Source organism: Falco rusticolus, chromosome Z, assembly GCF_015220075.1.
Source record: "Falco rusticolus isolate bFalRus1 chromosome Z, bFalRus1.pri, whole genome shotgun sequence".
Taxonomy (NCBI): Eukaryota; Metazoa; Chordata; class Aves; order Falconiformes; family Falconidae; genus Falco; species Falco rusticolus.
In genome coordinates, this window is record NC_051210.1 from 80515816 (window position 1) to 80532050 (window position 16235).

At 41.7% G+C, this 16235-nt stretch overlaps 1 protein-coding gene across 3 annotated transcripts in view; it reads right to left on the reverse strand.

Moving 5' to 3' along the window:
- Positions 1–16235, reverse strand: part of ST8SIA5 (ST8 alpha-N-acetyl-neuraminide alpha-2,8-sialyltransferase 5) — an 81961-nt gene that overhangs the window by 48367 nt on the left and 17359 nt on the right. For 2 of the 3 annotated variants that reach the window (XM_037374587.1, XM_037374585.1), the window contains exon 1: positions 2819–3654. In XM_037374587.1, coding sequence (XP_037230484.1) covers positions 2819–2949 — 131 coding nt within the window. In that variant the 5' untranslated portion in view covers positions 2950–3654. Of the gene's footprint in view, positions 1–2818; positions 3655–16235 lie in introns of those variants that run through there. The other variant, XM_037374586.1, reaches the window with a different exon arrangement.

Here is a 16235-nt window from a genome sequence, read left to right on the forward strand (position 1 = left end):
TGGGTTTTTATGGTAATAAAACCAGTCCGCGCCCTGCTTGTAAGGGCACGTGGCACAGCACAGTTTACAGCCACATAGCTAACATTTCCATCTTTCTCCCAGAAAAGGGTGCTTTTGTCTACACTGCTTATTGGGACCAGTCCCTAGACTGTGTTGTCTCCTGTGTTGTGCCTAAGCTGCTTGTTCTAGGTCAGAGTCCCTCTGCCTTGCTGGCCTTTACTCATTTCCACCATCTTATTGCAGAGAAACAAGATAGCCTTGCATTATATTTAGGCTTAAAAGCATCATACATTTACTGGAACAGTACTTTAGGGCAATTTTCAGTTTTCTCTAAATACACTGGGGAATTTCTTCCCGCTGCCTTGGAAAGAGGCCCAGAGGCCTGTTATTGTTGCAGATGTTGGGATGCAAGCAAAGGCTATCATAAAACAAACAGCATGTTGAATCCTAGCAAGTAAATGGCTTTAGGTTTAGGCAGCGTCCCCAAGCTCCAGCTTGGCAAGCAGCACCAAAGCTATAAATATCGCACTTCCCCTCTGCAAGGATGCTCTCCAAAACCACCAGCTCCACCATGGTCACTGGAGATGCAAGCTATAATGTGTCCAAGGAATCTCACAGCTGGCATCAGCTTCTAATAGGGGACTTTACACCAGAAGTTTGTGAAAGAAAAAGAGAAATTAAAAGTTACAGATATCCCTGCATGGAGCGGACTGGCAATGAAACCACCTGGGTCACCATAATGTACTGTAAGGCATGAGAGTGAGAGAGGCAAAGGAAAAGTTAAAAAGTACCTTCATGATAATATTACAGTAACAATGTAGGCTGCTACGTGAATCACCTTTCTATCATTAAAAACTGACAAGCTGAGACTGCCACATCCTGCATTTTTATTTCCATGAAAGATGGGAACTACCACATCCCAGCACTTCCCAGAAAGTGCTTTTTCCCTGAAATGGGGGTGAGGGGACACGACTCTCTTTGAGACTCTTTCAGGTGATTTTAAAAAAGGAAAAGAAACAAATCATTAGAAGCTGCAATCTAAAAAAAATAGTATTTTCAAAAGTAACAAAATGCATGCACATCACCCTGCTCAAGCCCCTTTAGTGTCAGAGTGCTCGGAACCAGACTTTGCTTAGCAAGCTGGGAATTGGACATCACCCTCTTTTCACTCCCTGCAGCCTGCTGATGACAAGATAGGCTCCCAGGACACGAGGCAGGACAGAGAATGGCCACAGAGGCCACTCACTGGATAAGTTATAGTTGCATTTTCTTGTAATTTTATTTTTATTTTGCCATTTTTCATTTCAGTTTAGACCTTGGATTTATTTTTCATTGCTCTAATCCTGTTGCAGTCATTTTGACTTAGAAAAGCATGTATTGGTAGGGCTGCAAGGCCTCCAGGACAAATGGGAAAAACTGAGAAAATAAGGCAAGATGAGACCTCAACTGGTCATAAAGTCAAACTCTCAGCGCCAAAGCATCTTGGTACTACCCCGGTCTTACCTAATAGGTTCCTGAAGCCCCCAAAGATGGAGATTTTATAGCTCCTCGGGTGTCCTTTTTCTTTAGAAGTTTTCCTTCATGGATATATCCAGATCTTTCCTGCTGCAATTTAAGTCCATGACTTCTTCCCATGTCATGAGTCTTTACAGAAATGTGTTTATTACCTTCCCCTTGGCAAAAATAGTTTGGGTATTTCAAGACAGTTATCATACCTCCCTCAGTTTTCTCCAAGCCAAACACATGTGGTTTCTATACCTCTGCTCATTCTTGCTCCTTCCAACAGAGTCACATCTTCCTGGAAGTGAGGTGCCCAAAAGCAGGGTCCCCCAACCTAGACCTTGCTCTGTGGGTAAACTAAAACACTTCCCTTCCTCATCCCTTTGGGATGTTAGCTCCTGTCTATACATATTAATACCATGCTTGCTGTTCCTCCCCAGCAAGAAACATTTGCTAATTTGTCAGCATTTTGCTTGCTCTTGGCACAAGGCAAACTATGTGAGCTGCAAACCAGGCAAGAACCAAACCATTGATCTCTTCTGACAAAATGCAGCTAAATTCCAGTAAAAAATTCCACAGCAGCTGTTTATACTACTGAAACCACTTACCTCAAAGTATGTAAGAGAAACATTCTCCTCTATAAAATCATACAAGCTGTAACACCTAAAACTAGATTTAAGTTAAATAAACTCTGCATGGGTCAAGGTTAAACAGTTGAAGATTCCCACTGGTGTTTGCTGTAAGAAAAGCAGTACCATTTTCAGATCAAAGACTGATGTGCTCTACAGCAAAGCAGTCTCAGCAGTAATTCATGAGAATACGGCAGTGAAAAAATAAAGTGCACTCTCTGTTATTTGGAACACTAATATTGCCACTTTGATTTTAGGAATTGCATCGGCATGTTAGTTTCTAAAGACATTGAAGTTTAGGCAATGAGCATGCTAACTTAATTCAACCTCTCAAGCCATCTCAGCTTGAACTTACACAGGGTCTTACAAAGGGTCTGATCAGGGGCAAATACTCAGGTGTACAAGTCAGTCTGGTTTAAGTTAAGTAAGACCTAGATTTTTACAACAGCTGAGGATTTAAACACAATCTAACAGACACACAAATCACTATAACCTGCCTAACATTCTCCTTTATTAATAATCTAACAGACATTACAGATGCTGGATGCACCTTCCCAGATTGACAAGATACTAATATTGTAAGCACAGCACTGAGAAGTGGTTTGAACTGTTATAATGGTATGACTGGAGCTCTATCTCCATTCAATCCAATCAGACAACTTTTCCTATTCCCTCAAATCCCCCCTTACCTTTTGAGATAGTTTCTCCCATAGAGGATCTGCTGCAGCAAGGTGACCACGGCAAAGGCGCAGATGAATATGAAGAACAAAGTTCTGTTTCCCAGCAAATCCCTGCTTGATGAAGGGTCAGTGTATCCCATCCTTCTTAAAAACCACTGAAGCTCCACTTAGTAAAATTCAGTTCATTGCAGACTTCATACCCTTTTTGTGGGGAAGTGGAGGAGAACGCTTGCTGGCTTTTCTGTGAGCAATCCAAGGACAAGGTATCCCATTGTTTGGCCCTGATGCCCCTTTTTTGCCCCTTTCGGATGTTAGCTCCAGGACTGTGCGTAATGGCTTGCTTCCATGGTAAAGTTTCCAGGAGATTCAGACGTGGGTAACATCTAAAATCATCTCTCAGAGCTCTTTCAGTGCAGGCAGCCTGTGCTGTGCAAGAGGCATTCTGTTCCCTCTAAGCCTCTCTTGAAAACCCGCTGCTAGCAATTATCTACTTCAATCCCATTTTCATATTCCAGATGGGGGAAGCTGCAAATAAACCAGAAAACTGCAGCCAATGGCAAACACAGGGCTCCGGCAACCTGCGTTGGAAACACATAGTCGTCAGCTCTTCTTTGCTTCTGCTCAGTGATTCCAACGAAATGTGCTTGCAAGGAGACGTGACTGGGGTGTGCTATTATTGAACAAGCATGTAACGATCATGAGGATTTCATTCAGTCCCCTGCAAAAAACAACAGCAGCAATCTGGTCAGGCTAGCAGGAAAGCTGCATTTTGTGTAGCAGCGTACCGTCCATACCGTGCCTTCAGTACTGTAGCATTTGCATGCAGAATGCAGTGCCTTTAGTCACACACCGCTACTATCTGGGCTTCTATATTTCCCCTGGTTATTCCTCCAGAGTAAGCATAAGCAAGGTCACTGTGCATCTCTTCAAGGACAGAGCTCTCAGTTCCTGCATGCTGATTTATTGGAGGCTCCGTGTAGCCTCACAGCCGCAGAGAGGGAGACTGCCTCTCAGTGCAAGCTCTAAGAACCATTCATTTAAAGAGACAAATATTCTGATTGTTCCTCCACCAAAAAGAGTTCTCTTTCGAAAGGGCAAAGCAGTAAGACCTTGTCCACGGCCATCACAACTCCTCTAAAAATCTCCCCATTGTTAGGAAAGGCTCGATTCAGCTCACAGGGAAATCAATGGGAGTTTTGTTGCTGATTTCACTGGGATCAAAATCTGCCCCCATCCCTTAGCTTCTTAAAACAAGTTCCAGTGAAAGCTTCATCCATGAATGAAACACTCTGGCTAGGAGGTTGTTTTGCCCCAATAACAGATGGGAAAAGGATTTTGACAACTAATGCGGAGGAAAAAAATCCTTTGTCTAAGAGAATGGGAAGATTTTTGTGTCAATAAATTTTCCAACAGTTAAATCAGTGTATGCAAAATGTTCTAGTGTGCCAGCAGCCCAGCTGTGCAAAGCAGCAAACAGGGACTGTTTCTGGACTTTGTCTCAGCTGTAATTGGTGCTGCATGGGAAGAAGGTAACTTTGTTCAAGCCTTTCAGCCTAGTTCCTGAAGCCAGGGTTGGTCCTCAGCATGACCTGTGGCAACTTAGGCAAAACAATCAAGGACTAAAGCAGGTTTTGCCTTACCTATTTTTAAGCAACACAAGTAACAAAAGTGTTGAAGGTAGGAACCTGGTCACCCTGAGCTCCTGCAGGCGGGAGCCACCAGTGGAGACCAGCCCTTTAGACACCCTTGACTGTGCAGAGAAGGTGGAGGGATCCAGCCTCTGATACCTTTTTTCAGTCCCTTTCAAAGCTCCCACACATGCATTTGTTAACCCTGCTAAATGTTTCAGTTATCACCTGCGCATATGAAGAGTGGTGATGCCAGGTCAGATGAAAGATTATCCACCCCAGGGCCTTGTCCCTGACAGTGGCCAGTGATGGATACGCAGGGAAAATTAGAAGAGGGCAAGGACATACTAATACTTCCTTGGAAACACACTCCTACTGTTCTGTGGTTCAGTCTTCCTAAACCAAGGAAAGAAAACCAAGATTTTGGTTAGAAAAATAACTGAGTTGTATTTGTACAGTACTGGGAATAATATACCAGGGGACTGCAAATTAAATAGCAAAAGCAGTTTGATTCCCTCTTGTCAAAATCGTCAGCTCTAGGGCCAAATATGTTTCTTTCAACGACCTGTTCATGTAAGCCCATATAATATAAGAATGTTTCCATATAGGAACCGTACCATTTAGATGGATCTAAGCACACAGCATTCTCAGTAACAGGAAAAGCAGTATGGCCATCAGAAATACCAGGCTGGGACTCTACAAGATACTACACAGGCAGATTTGTATGGAGAAGCTGAGAGGTAAGGCCAGTAAGGATAGAGTGAAGGAAAAGGTACTTTTGATTTGTTGGATTTTTACTGAGAGCTTTGAAAATCCTCTCCAAGAAATCTGTCTCAATTGCTCCAGGGGTTATTTTACAGTAAAGACAAAGTACCAGACAGTAGAATTCAGGTTCTTATGACCTGTGGATGTGATGCCAGTTTTGCAGATTTTGATATCACCTTGGTTTTGGTGAAAACACTTTCAGCCTTTCTTCCTCTGTTCCCCTCCACTCAAAGAGATTTTTTTTGAGACTGATCTGTGCTATAGTGCACCAAACTCATAAGCCTAGCAGCTAGCTAGTCTTTCTCCTGGACTGATGGTCAGCCTGAGCTGCAATAAACAGCCTGGAAGCACCATGCACTCTCAGTCAGTTTTTGATTTTCTGTGTCCTCTCAGGCTTCTCTGACATATCAGAGCTGGCCAGAAGATACAGCACCTGAGAGGCTTGTATGCAGGAGAGCTGCACACGTAAAGCAAAAAAGCAAAGTACAAAGACATGTAAGTAGAGAGAGTTTTCTATGCCAGATCTTGTGCAGACACCATTCCTCATGTCACATGTAAAAGAAATCTTTTTTCTGTCTTCATCCCAGTACTACAAAAACACTGCAGAATTGGAAGCAGAATGGCTCTGTGCGGGCATAAACAAATAAGATGTCTATCGACAAATTTTCAAAGGATGCTCAAGGTTGCCTGCAATATTTGTTGTGAGTGAAAACAGTCTTACTGCAGAAGGGCTGAATGAGCAATGCCAGCACTCGTTCCCAGAGGCTCTGTGAGTTTGACCTGTCAACTACAGGCTTCCTTGAAAGCATCAGGCCTCCACAGAGAACAATTTAATTTTTTTTTCATGATTTTACACCCTCCACTTAAGCAAGCAACAGACAACAAAAGAGCCCATCCAGAATTTGAGAAGAGCTTGGGGATAAAGATGTTACAGTAAGTTGTGTTGCAAACACAGATTTGCTGGGCATGATGGCCTCAGGTGCTGTGTGCAGCACTTAGTCACATAAGCACTGACCTTACAATGGGCAATGTAGCTACAGTGGCACTGGTCACATACAGGAAGCCCAGGCCACATCACAATATATGCCAGCCAGCATCATGCCAGAGCACAGGAACCTAGTAAATAAGATCTCTTCCATCACCAGAAGATCAAGTATCACTTAACTAGTAGCAGCTACTCGAAATGCCTCTTATGAGATGGTGAGAGAGAGATGGATAAGCTGCATGATATGCAGAGGCTCAGAAAGGGTATTCCTGTATTTTTATTGGAGCATAGACTTCAGAGGTTAAAGCAAAAGTGGCAAAATGGAACTGCTCATAGCCTCCCATAATATGACGCTGCCAGAAGCAGTCTTAGATGTTGCTAGCCTTTATTTGTTGTATGAGAGCTGCTTGTTAAATATCATTAGAGATAATATATCACAAGAAACTCCTTCAGCCTGAGCAGCGAGACTCTGAGCCCTCTAAAACAAGCATGAACATGTTCCAGATGGTGATACCCTCCAATGGGAGTTCATCGTTTGCTCTTAAGTCCAAATGAAGCAGAACTTAATTTAAAAAAAAAAAAAAAAAGTTAACATTGAATCTCAAAGACAAACAAATCTCAGCTAACCACCAAGACATGTTTCTGAAGCTCCATACAAGGAAAGCTGAATTAGCAAAAGGACAAAACCTGGCAGGAATCAGCCTCTACTTCTCTTGTGCAGGGAACAAGCACATCTCTGCTGAAAGGACAATATGCAGCCCTTAATTCTAAGATGCATCTTATTTTTCAATGCAAATGAAACAGAAAAATTCCCTTCTGATGGGCAGGTCTGATTGGGAATTTCCTTAAGTACCTTTCAGTAAACCTGTCGTTTGAATCAGTCTTTGACTGATTATGCATTCTAATTTCAGCTGAAAGCAAGGGCATTTAGTGTCTCAGATAGCAGGATCTGTCTGTTGGTTGCCTAAATTACAATATACATGTTAAACTCACAGTATCATACAGGTTCAGAGTAAAGCAAAACACTCTTCACGTTCCCCTTCAGGATTTTTTCTCTCCCTGCCTGCTCAGGCACCCTTCATGACTGTTAACGCAGCTTAAAGACTTCACACACAGCATAGCAGAATACTATGGGCTGTAAATGTTTTTTGTACATTTACATCTCATATTTTCCCCTAAATTAAAATTAAATCAACCCTATTTACAGTTTCTACGATGCTTGTGTCAACTGCTAGATCCCTGCTGTTGCATAGCACTGGCACATAGGTATATGCCTGGAAGGATATGCTGAATGTGAAGCTCATAAACATATGCTTATCAATATGAATTCTTCTGCAGAGATAAAACATGAATTTATTAGCATAATCTAGTGCTTTACACAATGTCTAGTCCCTCATCACTGCCACAAATCCGTATGTCTTAAACTGGGATATTGAAGGAAGCTGAAAAGATATAGCTATGATGTAAACATCTATTCCTTTCTGAGTTGGGCTGAGCCACAAGGAGGTGACAACGGCTAATTTGGCACCAGGCCTCCTACCTGAGGAGCTGCCTGAATTGGAGGCAATGTCCTGAAGATAACATACGGTCTGCACACTGGATGTACTTTACATCATCTGTTGAATCATGACCAGTTTCTTTTCAGTTATGGGTCACATAGGCACTGGGGGAGAAATGACCCGGTGCATAAAATATCCCTTTTTTACACTGCTGACGCCAGATCTGTTGGAAAGGTAATAAGGTCTTCCTCTTACTGGTAGGAAGCTCTAATGCAGAGACTGCCATAGCTATAGTGCTGTGCATTTACTATTAACAGTTCCTTATAGCAGGGCTTGCTAAAATGGATAGCAAAGTGAAAAACTTCAGTTGGGCTCAGTGCTAGGGACAGCCTTGTTTTTGCAGTACTGTTTCCAGATTCCCAGAAAATATAGGAAGTTTAGTGTGATTGTTATGATCCTGTACAGGCTCACAATGACCCTGCAAATAATTGAGAATGATGGAAGCTCAGTTTCTCTGCAGGGAAAAAGAAACAGGACCAAATTGCTTTTACAGAAATCATCTGTTAAAAGCATTATTTTGAAGTCGAAGCACTGCATGGGAGTCCTGGATTTAGCACCAAATCAACAGGACTGAGATATTGGCAGAACCATGGAGGGGTCAAAGAGTTTCCACGGCCAACACTTGCTCTCAGAATAAGAGCATGATCCTGCCTGTATCCCAAGCGAACTGTAACACCCATCCAGTTCATCAAAACCACACTTAAAACCTTCTACTGAAAGCCTGGAAAGTTCTAGAGTCAGTGGCGCTCGATGTACAAGTTTAATAGCAGTTTAAAGTTTTGATACTTTTTTTGCTGAAAATATTCCAGCATTAACACTACAATGAGCAAATATTTCCCATGGTAAGAACAAGGATCACACATTATCTAATTCTGAAAAATCCAATTAATAATTATTTCACTATTTTAACAATACATTTTTAGAGCAAGAACTAAAATATTGAGAGATTTAGAAAATCTATAATATGGCATATAAAGTTAGTTTTAATTCACAGAGACAATTAATCTGATCCTGGAATATATTTTGCTGTGCCATTGAGTGGTACTAATCAGAACAGGAGTAAATATGAAAAAGAAAATATTCCTGTGAATAATCAGCTAATTAAGTATTTCAAAAATTTTACACTATTCTTACAATCAAGGCGTAGAAGAGACCTATTATAAAAAGTGATTTACGAAAAGTTACCTTTGCCTTTACCACAGTTCTGCATTGATTTTGCATTCAAAGGAATGAAGTACATTCCTCTTGAATTAACCATCAGCTTCAATTCACATGAAGTTTCAAGCAGTCCAGACATTCAGCTTTCAAACCATTCTTCATGATGTTCTCCTACAGCACTGATTACATTACCAGCTACACACTGTATGTAACAAGTGTCTTGGGTACTCTACCTCTTTAACTGAATTACTCTTCTAGGCAAATTCAGTATGTTTTCAGACATAGCATTTTTTAGAGACTCCATGCTAGTCCATGCTTAGTTCAGTCCATGACAGAAATTATAAATAAATAAATAAAATGGAAAAAAAAAAAACCCAGCTGGATTCTGTGGTCTTCAGAAATCCCCACTCTTCCTGAAATACATTTTATTTCACTCTTCTGGCACTGTGGAAGTGCTCACTGGAAATCTGGACAGCCAAGCGTAAAGAAAGAAATCTCTGTCCCTACAGTACTGTGACTAGGCACATATTTCTGCCCCTCCTGCAATAGCATGGATTCAGCCTTTAAGCCCTGCACAGTGTGTGCTCTGACCTGCATGTGGTTACAGAGATGGCTATTAATAAAACTGGCGACCCTTTCAAATTCCTTCCTTTGGATCTGCGATCTGCCATGAATTCCTGGGTCATGCTTATCTTATTAGGGTAGCAAACAGAGACCACTGCTGGAACAGGACTGTGTTAGACACTGCAGCTGGGCATTAGCAAGGCCAGTTCTTGCCACAAGAATTTATCCTTTAAGCAGGCAAGAAGGAAAGGTGAGAGAAGGATTTATTAGCCCCTTTGACAGAGAGCAGGAATTGCAATCTAGTGATGTTTGATTGCATACAACTTGCTCAGCTTGCAAACATGTACTAGGATGCAAACCCAAGGCAACGATGGTCCATTTTGTTGACAAACGAGCCTGGGAGTTCCAGGGGAACAGCCAGCCACCCAGACCGAGAAACTCACCTGTAGACAGGGCCTGGATCACTCCTAACCTCAAACAGCAGTTTGAGCTTTGCTGGCTCTGTGAACGTAAATGTCACAGCACTATCACAGGCAGTGCTGACACTGGCAGGAAGATTGAGGGGCACAGCCAAAAGGGTATTTAAGCATCTTCCTCCGCTTGAAATTTTGGGAGTTAAATGAAAATCCTTGTTTGGCTCTTGGCTGCAGTGAATTGTCCAGGACTACAATACAGATCAGGACTTACAGTGAGATCTTAAACTCAATGAAGCTTGGGGCTAGCCTGGGTGTTGTTCTGACCTGAACACTACATAGCCTTTGGGAAAACAGCAGCTACCCATGAGCCTCATCACACTGGCATGGGTTTAAAAACACTCCCCAGGCTGAAGGTAGTGATCCATGCTTCCCCTGCTCACACGCCTAAACCTGCCATGAGCACAGCTGACATTCTTTTAAAAGTATCACAAGTTATCACTAATGAATGGCTGACCAGATTTCCATCCTCCATAACTTACTGCCAGAAGAAACTCCGTAACTGAACCCATTGACATTTGCCATGTTCAGCCTACTTCCAGTGCTCACTGCTCCCCAGCACAGAACTACCAGTACAGCCTCTTTTCCCTCGGCCAGAATGTTTTGCACATGTATCAGCAGGTTTTGGTTGGTGGTGTTGACCTTTTGCTAGAGAGCTTACAACAGGTTATTTATTTAAATAGCTGAGTACAAGCACTTGTTTATATTTTTTCTTTAAAAATCTAAAATGGGGAAGACAGAGTGGTAGTTTATCCACAGCCTATTATTAATCTCCAATGCAGGAAGCTGCAACAGCTTCTGGCCTACACGATCCAGTGCATGAAGGAAATGCCTTTGACAGTGAGGGACATCACTGGGAGAGCTCTCCTTTGAGAGGGAAACATGGCCTTTAGCCAGATAGGGGGGTTTTGTAGAACATTCCCATCATCTATTTAAACTTCACTTTCAATCAGCTTTTTTATTTTCTTCCAGGTGTATCCAGCAGCTCCTCTGGAGCTAAGAAGTTTGTGCGTGGGTTTGTTTTTTTTTTCATGCAGTGTGGGTAGGAAGGTATGTGGGAACTGTAATTCATCACTAAATCACATGAAGCTGAAGCTTGAAAGGAAAAATAATAATAAATGTTTCAGATTGTCAGGCTTAGTGCAATTCCAATCAATTAAAGCTTATTTTAGCATCAGGGCAGTTTATTTTTAAAAAATTCTCCTGGCACTTTGATGCTTTCATGTTACTGTGTAGCTAAAAAGGTCTTGCTGGGAACAAACTGCTCTTGGTAAAGCATTTTCTGAACCACATTTTTAGTTTGTCAAATGACAATAAATAAGATCCACATGAACAAACAGCAGCAACAAAATAGCTAGTGGCAGTGAGAGAGTAAAGCTTTGGACCTTGGTAAAGGAGGAAAATAAATGTGGGGCTCAAGCACAGTAAAACCATGGTTGTTTGGGCTCAGAGTCTACAAATGACTTCTTCAATGCATCTAATTTTCAAATGTGATTCAGTATGTTGGTACATTAAACAGCAAAAAGTCACCAATGAAGATAATCTGCATCAGGTAGTCACTTTTTTTTAAATCAGTTTAAAATTAAATACTGTATCTGCATTTTGGATCTCCATTTGTGACATTATCTTGGTTCCCATTTCACAGATGTGGATGGCACAAGAGCAGCCAAATCAATATTCCTCTTTGCAATCCATGCAGCACTTAAGAAAATGAACCAGGGTTCCAGATTCACACTGAAAGTTTCAGAGGTCTAAAAGTTGGCTAATTGTTGAGGAAAGCTCTTCTCTGATGTTACAACAAAAATCACAACTAGTACTGTTTGTGGGTCCTTGCAGTGTACAAGAGTAGTGGGCAAACAAGAACAATGCTGTGAGTTCACCTCCACTGGAATCACAGACAAAATATTTGCTTAATAAAAGGGCAACAATCACACTAAATTCTCTCTCCTTTATTTTTTTTTAATTTTTTTTTTACTGTGACAAAGCGGTTATGGAGGAAATATGCTATACTGCTGCATACTGTCATTATAAACTGATTAAACTTTTGCTCTGAGGTTTAACAGAAATCAAAAGAAAGGTGGAAAGGGTATATAAAAGACTGTCCCTTACTTCTTTTTAATTTAGAGCTTTCTAGCCTTCCACTTCCTCTTCCTTTTCCTCCTTGAGGTCTGGAGACATCCCTCACAATGCAGTGCCCTGGGTAGAGTTTTTCCATTTGCTTTTCCCAACTGGAAAAATGCACCATATCAAATACAAAGCTATTGCTTAAAGCCTTTCAGGGCAGCCGGGAACTATGGCACAGCCATCAGTTTCCCTCCGACAGCTCGTGTTCAGGTGCTATGCCCTCACCTTGGGTATCACTACAGGTTTGTCCTGGAAATCCAAGGAAGTTGTAGTTCAGATCTATACATAATAGCATTCATTCGTTTTGGGCATAGGAAGGACATGCCTTTTTCCTCAGCATTGCTCCTTCCAATTGATGAAGCAGAGGAATTGGCTGGCACTGCAAAAATCACTGCTTTCACAATAAACATTGAGCCCTAGGACATGATCTTAGTTTAGATGGTCACCAACTTCACAGGAATACATATCTTGCTCTGGGCCACACACCTAGTAAATCCCTGCAAGCTCTGGCCAGCCCTACACAGAGAAGCGCTTGATTCTGAATGTTAAATATGTACTTGAATTCACCAGCTCCTGCCTGGAATCATCATGTCACCCTTCCCTAAAATATACAGGAAAGCCATCAACTCTGCATTTCATGTCTGTTGCCCTTCCTTGTCATCCCTATTCTCCCATCAAGGCATGCTTGTACTCCAGAACTTACATGTTCCTGTTAAAAGTATTATCTTCCCAGCAGCTCATGAAAAGTTACAGAGCTACAAAAAAGTTATAGTTCATTTTTTGTACATGTTTGCAAGCTGAGCAAGTTGTATGCAATCAAAGTACAAAAAATAGTTATAGTTCAACAACACCCATCCAAGCTGACTTCAAACATCAGCTCCAAGTGTTTTATACCACCTTGGGTTTTTTAAGTTATTAAAATTAAACGTGAGAGATTAAATTAAAAAATCATTAATGATTTTGCTATTTTTGCAACACTATCCAGTCCTTCTTTTAATGTAAAAGCCTAAACTTCCCCCCAGCAGGCCAAAAGCCAAGTTCAGCCTTATCCTCACCCCAGGAGGGACAACACCCCTAACAATCGTTTATTATTTAGGAGGAGGTTTGGGCTCCTTGTTTTACCAGGTTTCCTTCATGACTTCAGGCAGAGCTACGTCAATCTCTAAGCTGGCTTGGGAAGGAAAATGGCACTTCTGTGAAAGCATAGCCACTTCCAGCACTTGAACTGTGATTTCTGCATGGTGTGGTGAAGTCATCTACTGCTTAGTCACCTCACCTTACACTCCATATGCCGTGCAGATGAGTACCTTTACCCTCCTCAGCATCTCTTCTTTCCTTTCTGAACTAGTAATCATTGCATTTCTTGGCCTTGTATGTGTATTACAGGTGTAACAAGGACAACTGTACAAAGCTTTCCACTTATTGAGTGAGGCAAAAAAACTCTTCTGCCTTTTGACGTGTGACTTTGTCAGTCTGAGGACTGCAAGAGCAGGATCCACCTGACTGTGCACAGGATTCAGTTCCCTAAGTGCTGCTATCCTGAGCTACTTTACATGCCTCAGGATCATCCAGTTAAAACAGATAAGTATCATACACAGCTCATCGGAAACAGGAAATCTAGGTGTTAATAGCACTAAACATAGATGTTACCTGACTCCCACCATAAATGTATGTGCCTACAGCCTACCAAAACCCTCTATGCAGTTAGCTGAGATTTAGTCAATACACTCCATGGAGACTAACAGTTCTTTTCATCCTAAAGTAAATTTCTAAGCTATGTGAAATGAATCACATCCTGCAAATGCCTTTCCTGACTATAATGGAAGCTTGGGATGACCAGTTCAGTTCCAGGTATCTGCATGGTGGATGCCTAAATTCTGGTGAGATGGCCAAGTGTGAAAACAGCATGAGTACAAGTTGAAGTTAATGCCAAGTAAATAACATGTGGAAGTGAGCTATGAAAGTTTTCCTCTTAATAATTAATCCACTGGAAGTGCCTATATTAATTCCAGTGAAACTGTCACAGAAATCTGTATTTCCTGTAGCCACCTCCCCCTGAAGATGGACAAAGCTTCAGAATTTCACCCAGATTTCCAGTAATATTCTGGTCCTCTTTTTTTTTTTGTCTCATAGCTACTGTAGATGATCGTCAGCAAATGAATAAAACATACATTCATGCAAATGAAATAACATTTGCCAGCTTTGCTGCTGGCGTTCTGTCCGCATGACTAGCACTCCCCTTTGCTAACCCTTCTTCCCACTTCTACTATTAACCCTCCTCTCACAGCCAGAAGGAAGCCAAGGCAGATCTGGGAGTTGTGATATTTCTTCCCCCCCAGTAACATTCAAAACTGGTCTGGGGTGAGGAGACGGGGAGTTACACCTCCTTTGATGACCCATGCAAAGGCTATGAGCACTAACAGCTTCACAGATTGCGTACATTGTGAACACCCCAGAATCACTGTGCGAGCCACACAAAACTTCCCTCAGCTGGTCTGTTCTGTAATCAACTGTCAGAAAGGTGGGAGATAGGAACATCTTGCATGACCTGAAGCATTTATTATTCAACATTCCCTTATTTTCATGCCCTTTGCTAAAATGCCTGACCTCCAGGTTCCCCCCCAGGGATGGCAGGGAACAGTAACAGGAATATAAAATGAAAAAATACTCATGTTTGCATAATTTGGCCCCTGGATGATATCAGAGAAGCTAAGGATTGTTAAAAGAATCTGCCTTGGGGTTTAGGTTATATTTCACCCTTTGGTCATCTCACTTGGCTGCAGACTAAATACCACCTGCTATGGCAATAACAAATACAGCTTACTGTAGCTACAGCTCCTGGTACCCTGCTTTATTGGCTATGAACACTTCAGGAAAAGGAATTAAAATGCCTGCAAAAGAAATCTTAACTTGCTGCACCATTTGAAGGTTAGCAGAGAAACCCTCAAACAACAACCACCTAACGACGGGGTAAATGCCAGATTTCACTGAGTTGTGCCAGGGATGTATTTGGCCATGTATTTTTCGTTTGTACATCCCCCATAAAGCTGAATCATCGGGCAAATTCTGCTTAATCAGAACCTAAGCCAGTACATGCTTAAATCAATCGGAGGCAATCTTGATTTCCGAGGAAGGAAGCAGAATCTAAATCACTTTACTATCAAACTCTCTTTTTTTTTAATTTTTTTTGTTGTTATCACAGAAAATCTAGTGTGCCAGTGGCTTTAACCCACCCCCGTTACCATCAGTAATAGGGATCCTTAATCCAGAAACTGGCCAAGCACCCACAAGCTCTTTTAAAGCCCTAGGGAAAGCTTAGAGCAATCCTGGGAAGCATCCAATATCGTATTGGACTGATACATAAAATAGCTTGAAATAGTTTTTTTCCCTATTTGTTACCATGCTGGATAAAAAAAGGCATTAACTAATTATTTTAATTGCACTTTTTGTAGTATGTCTCATGAGACCTGGACTGCAGCTGCCTCAGCTTGATCCCATCTGGCTGGGGGATGGGAAGCTATTATAAAATGTGTTTTTCCCCAGAGTGAATACAACTTTCTGCTGCAGCTGTCTTTGTGGAGGTGGGGGAGCTATTGGAAGCAGGTGTATTGCACATAAATGCTCCCTGGTTTGAATCTAATAGACTCCAGCAGGAAAACTTCAGTCAACTCCACAGGATCAAAACCAGCCTAACTCCCACCACCCTTTTTTATGGGAAGGAAAACACACCCTGATTGCTTTTAAAAGAACAAATACCTTTGTGGGGTTCTTGTCCTGTGAAGGCATTTATGGCTTTCCAACAAGAATTTTAGTAGTTTCTGAGGGCTGAATATTGCAACTTTTTGGAACAGTCATGATCTTGCAGGCAATTACTTATCTGCAATAAGATTAAGATCACTTACGGAAAAATATGCTGTTAGGAATGGAGGAAAACACCCCCACAGAAAACTGATTAATCAAGTACAATTGGCAGCAAGCACAGAAGAGCGATGTGTTCTTTAGGTGACATTTTTTAGTGCAAATGAATTTTTGCTTGCGTCCAAGTGATGATACCATGTTTTCCCTACTGCCATTCCTGTTTCAGACTTCGTCAAAGGCTCCATCAGTATCTCAGACCCATGTCCTGCTAATTTTTCTTCAGTTCCCATCTTTACAGATGCTTGGTGACAA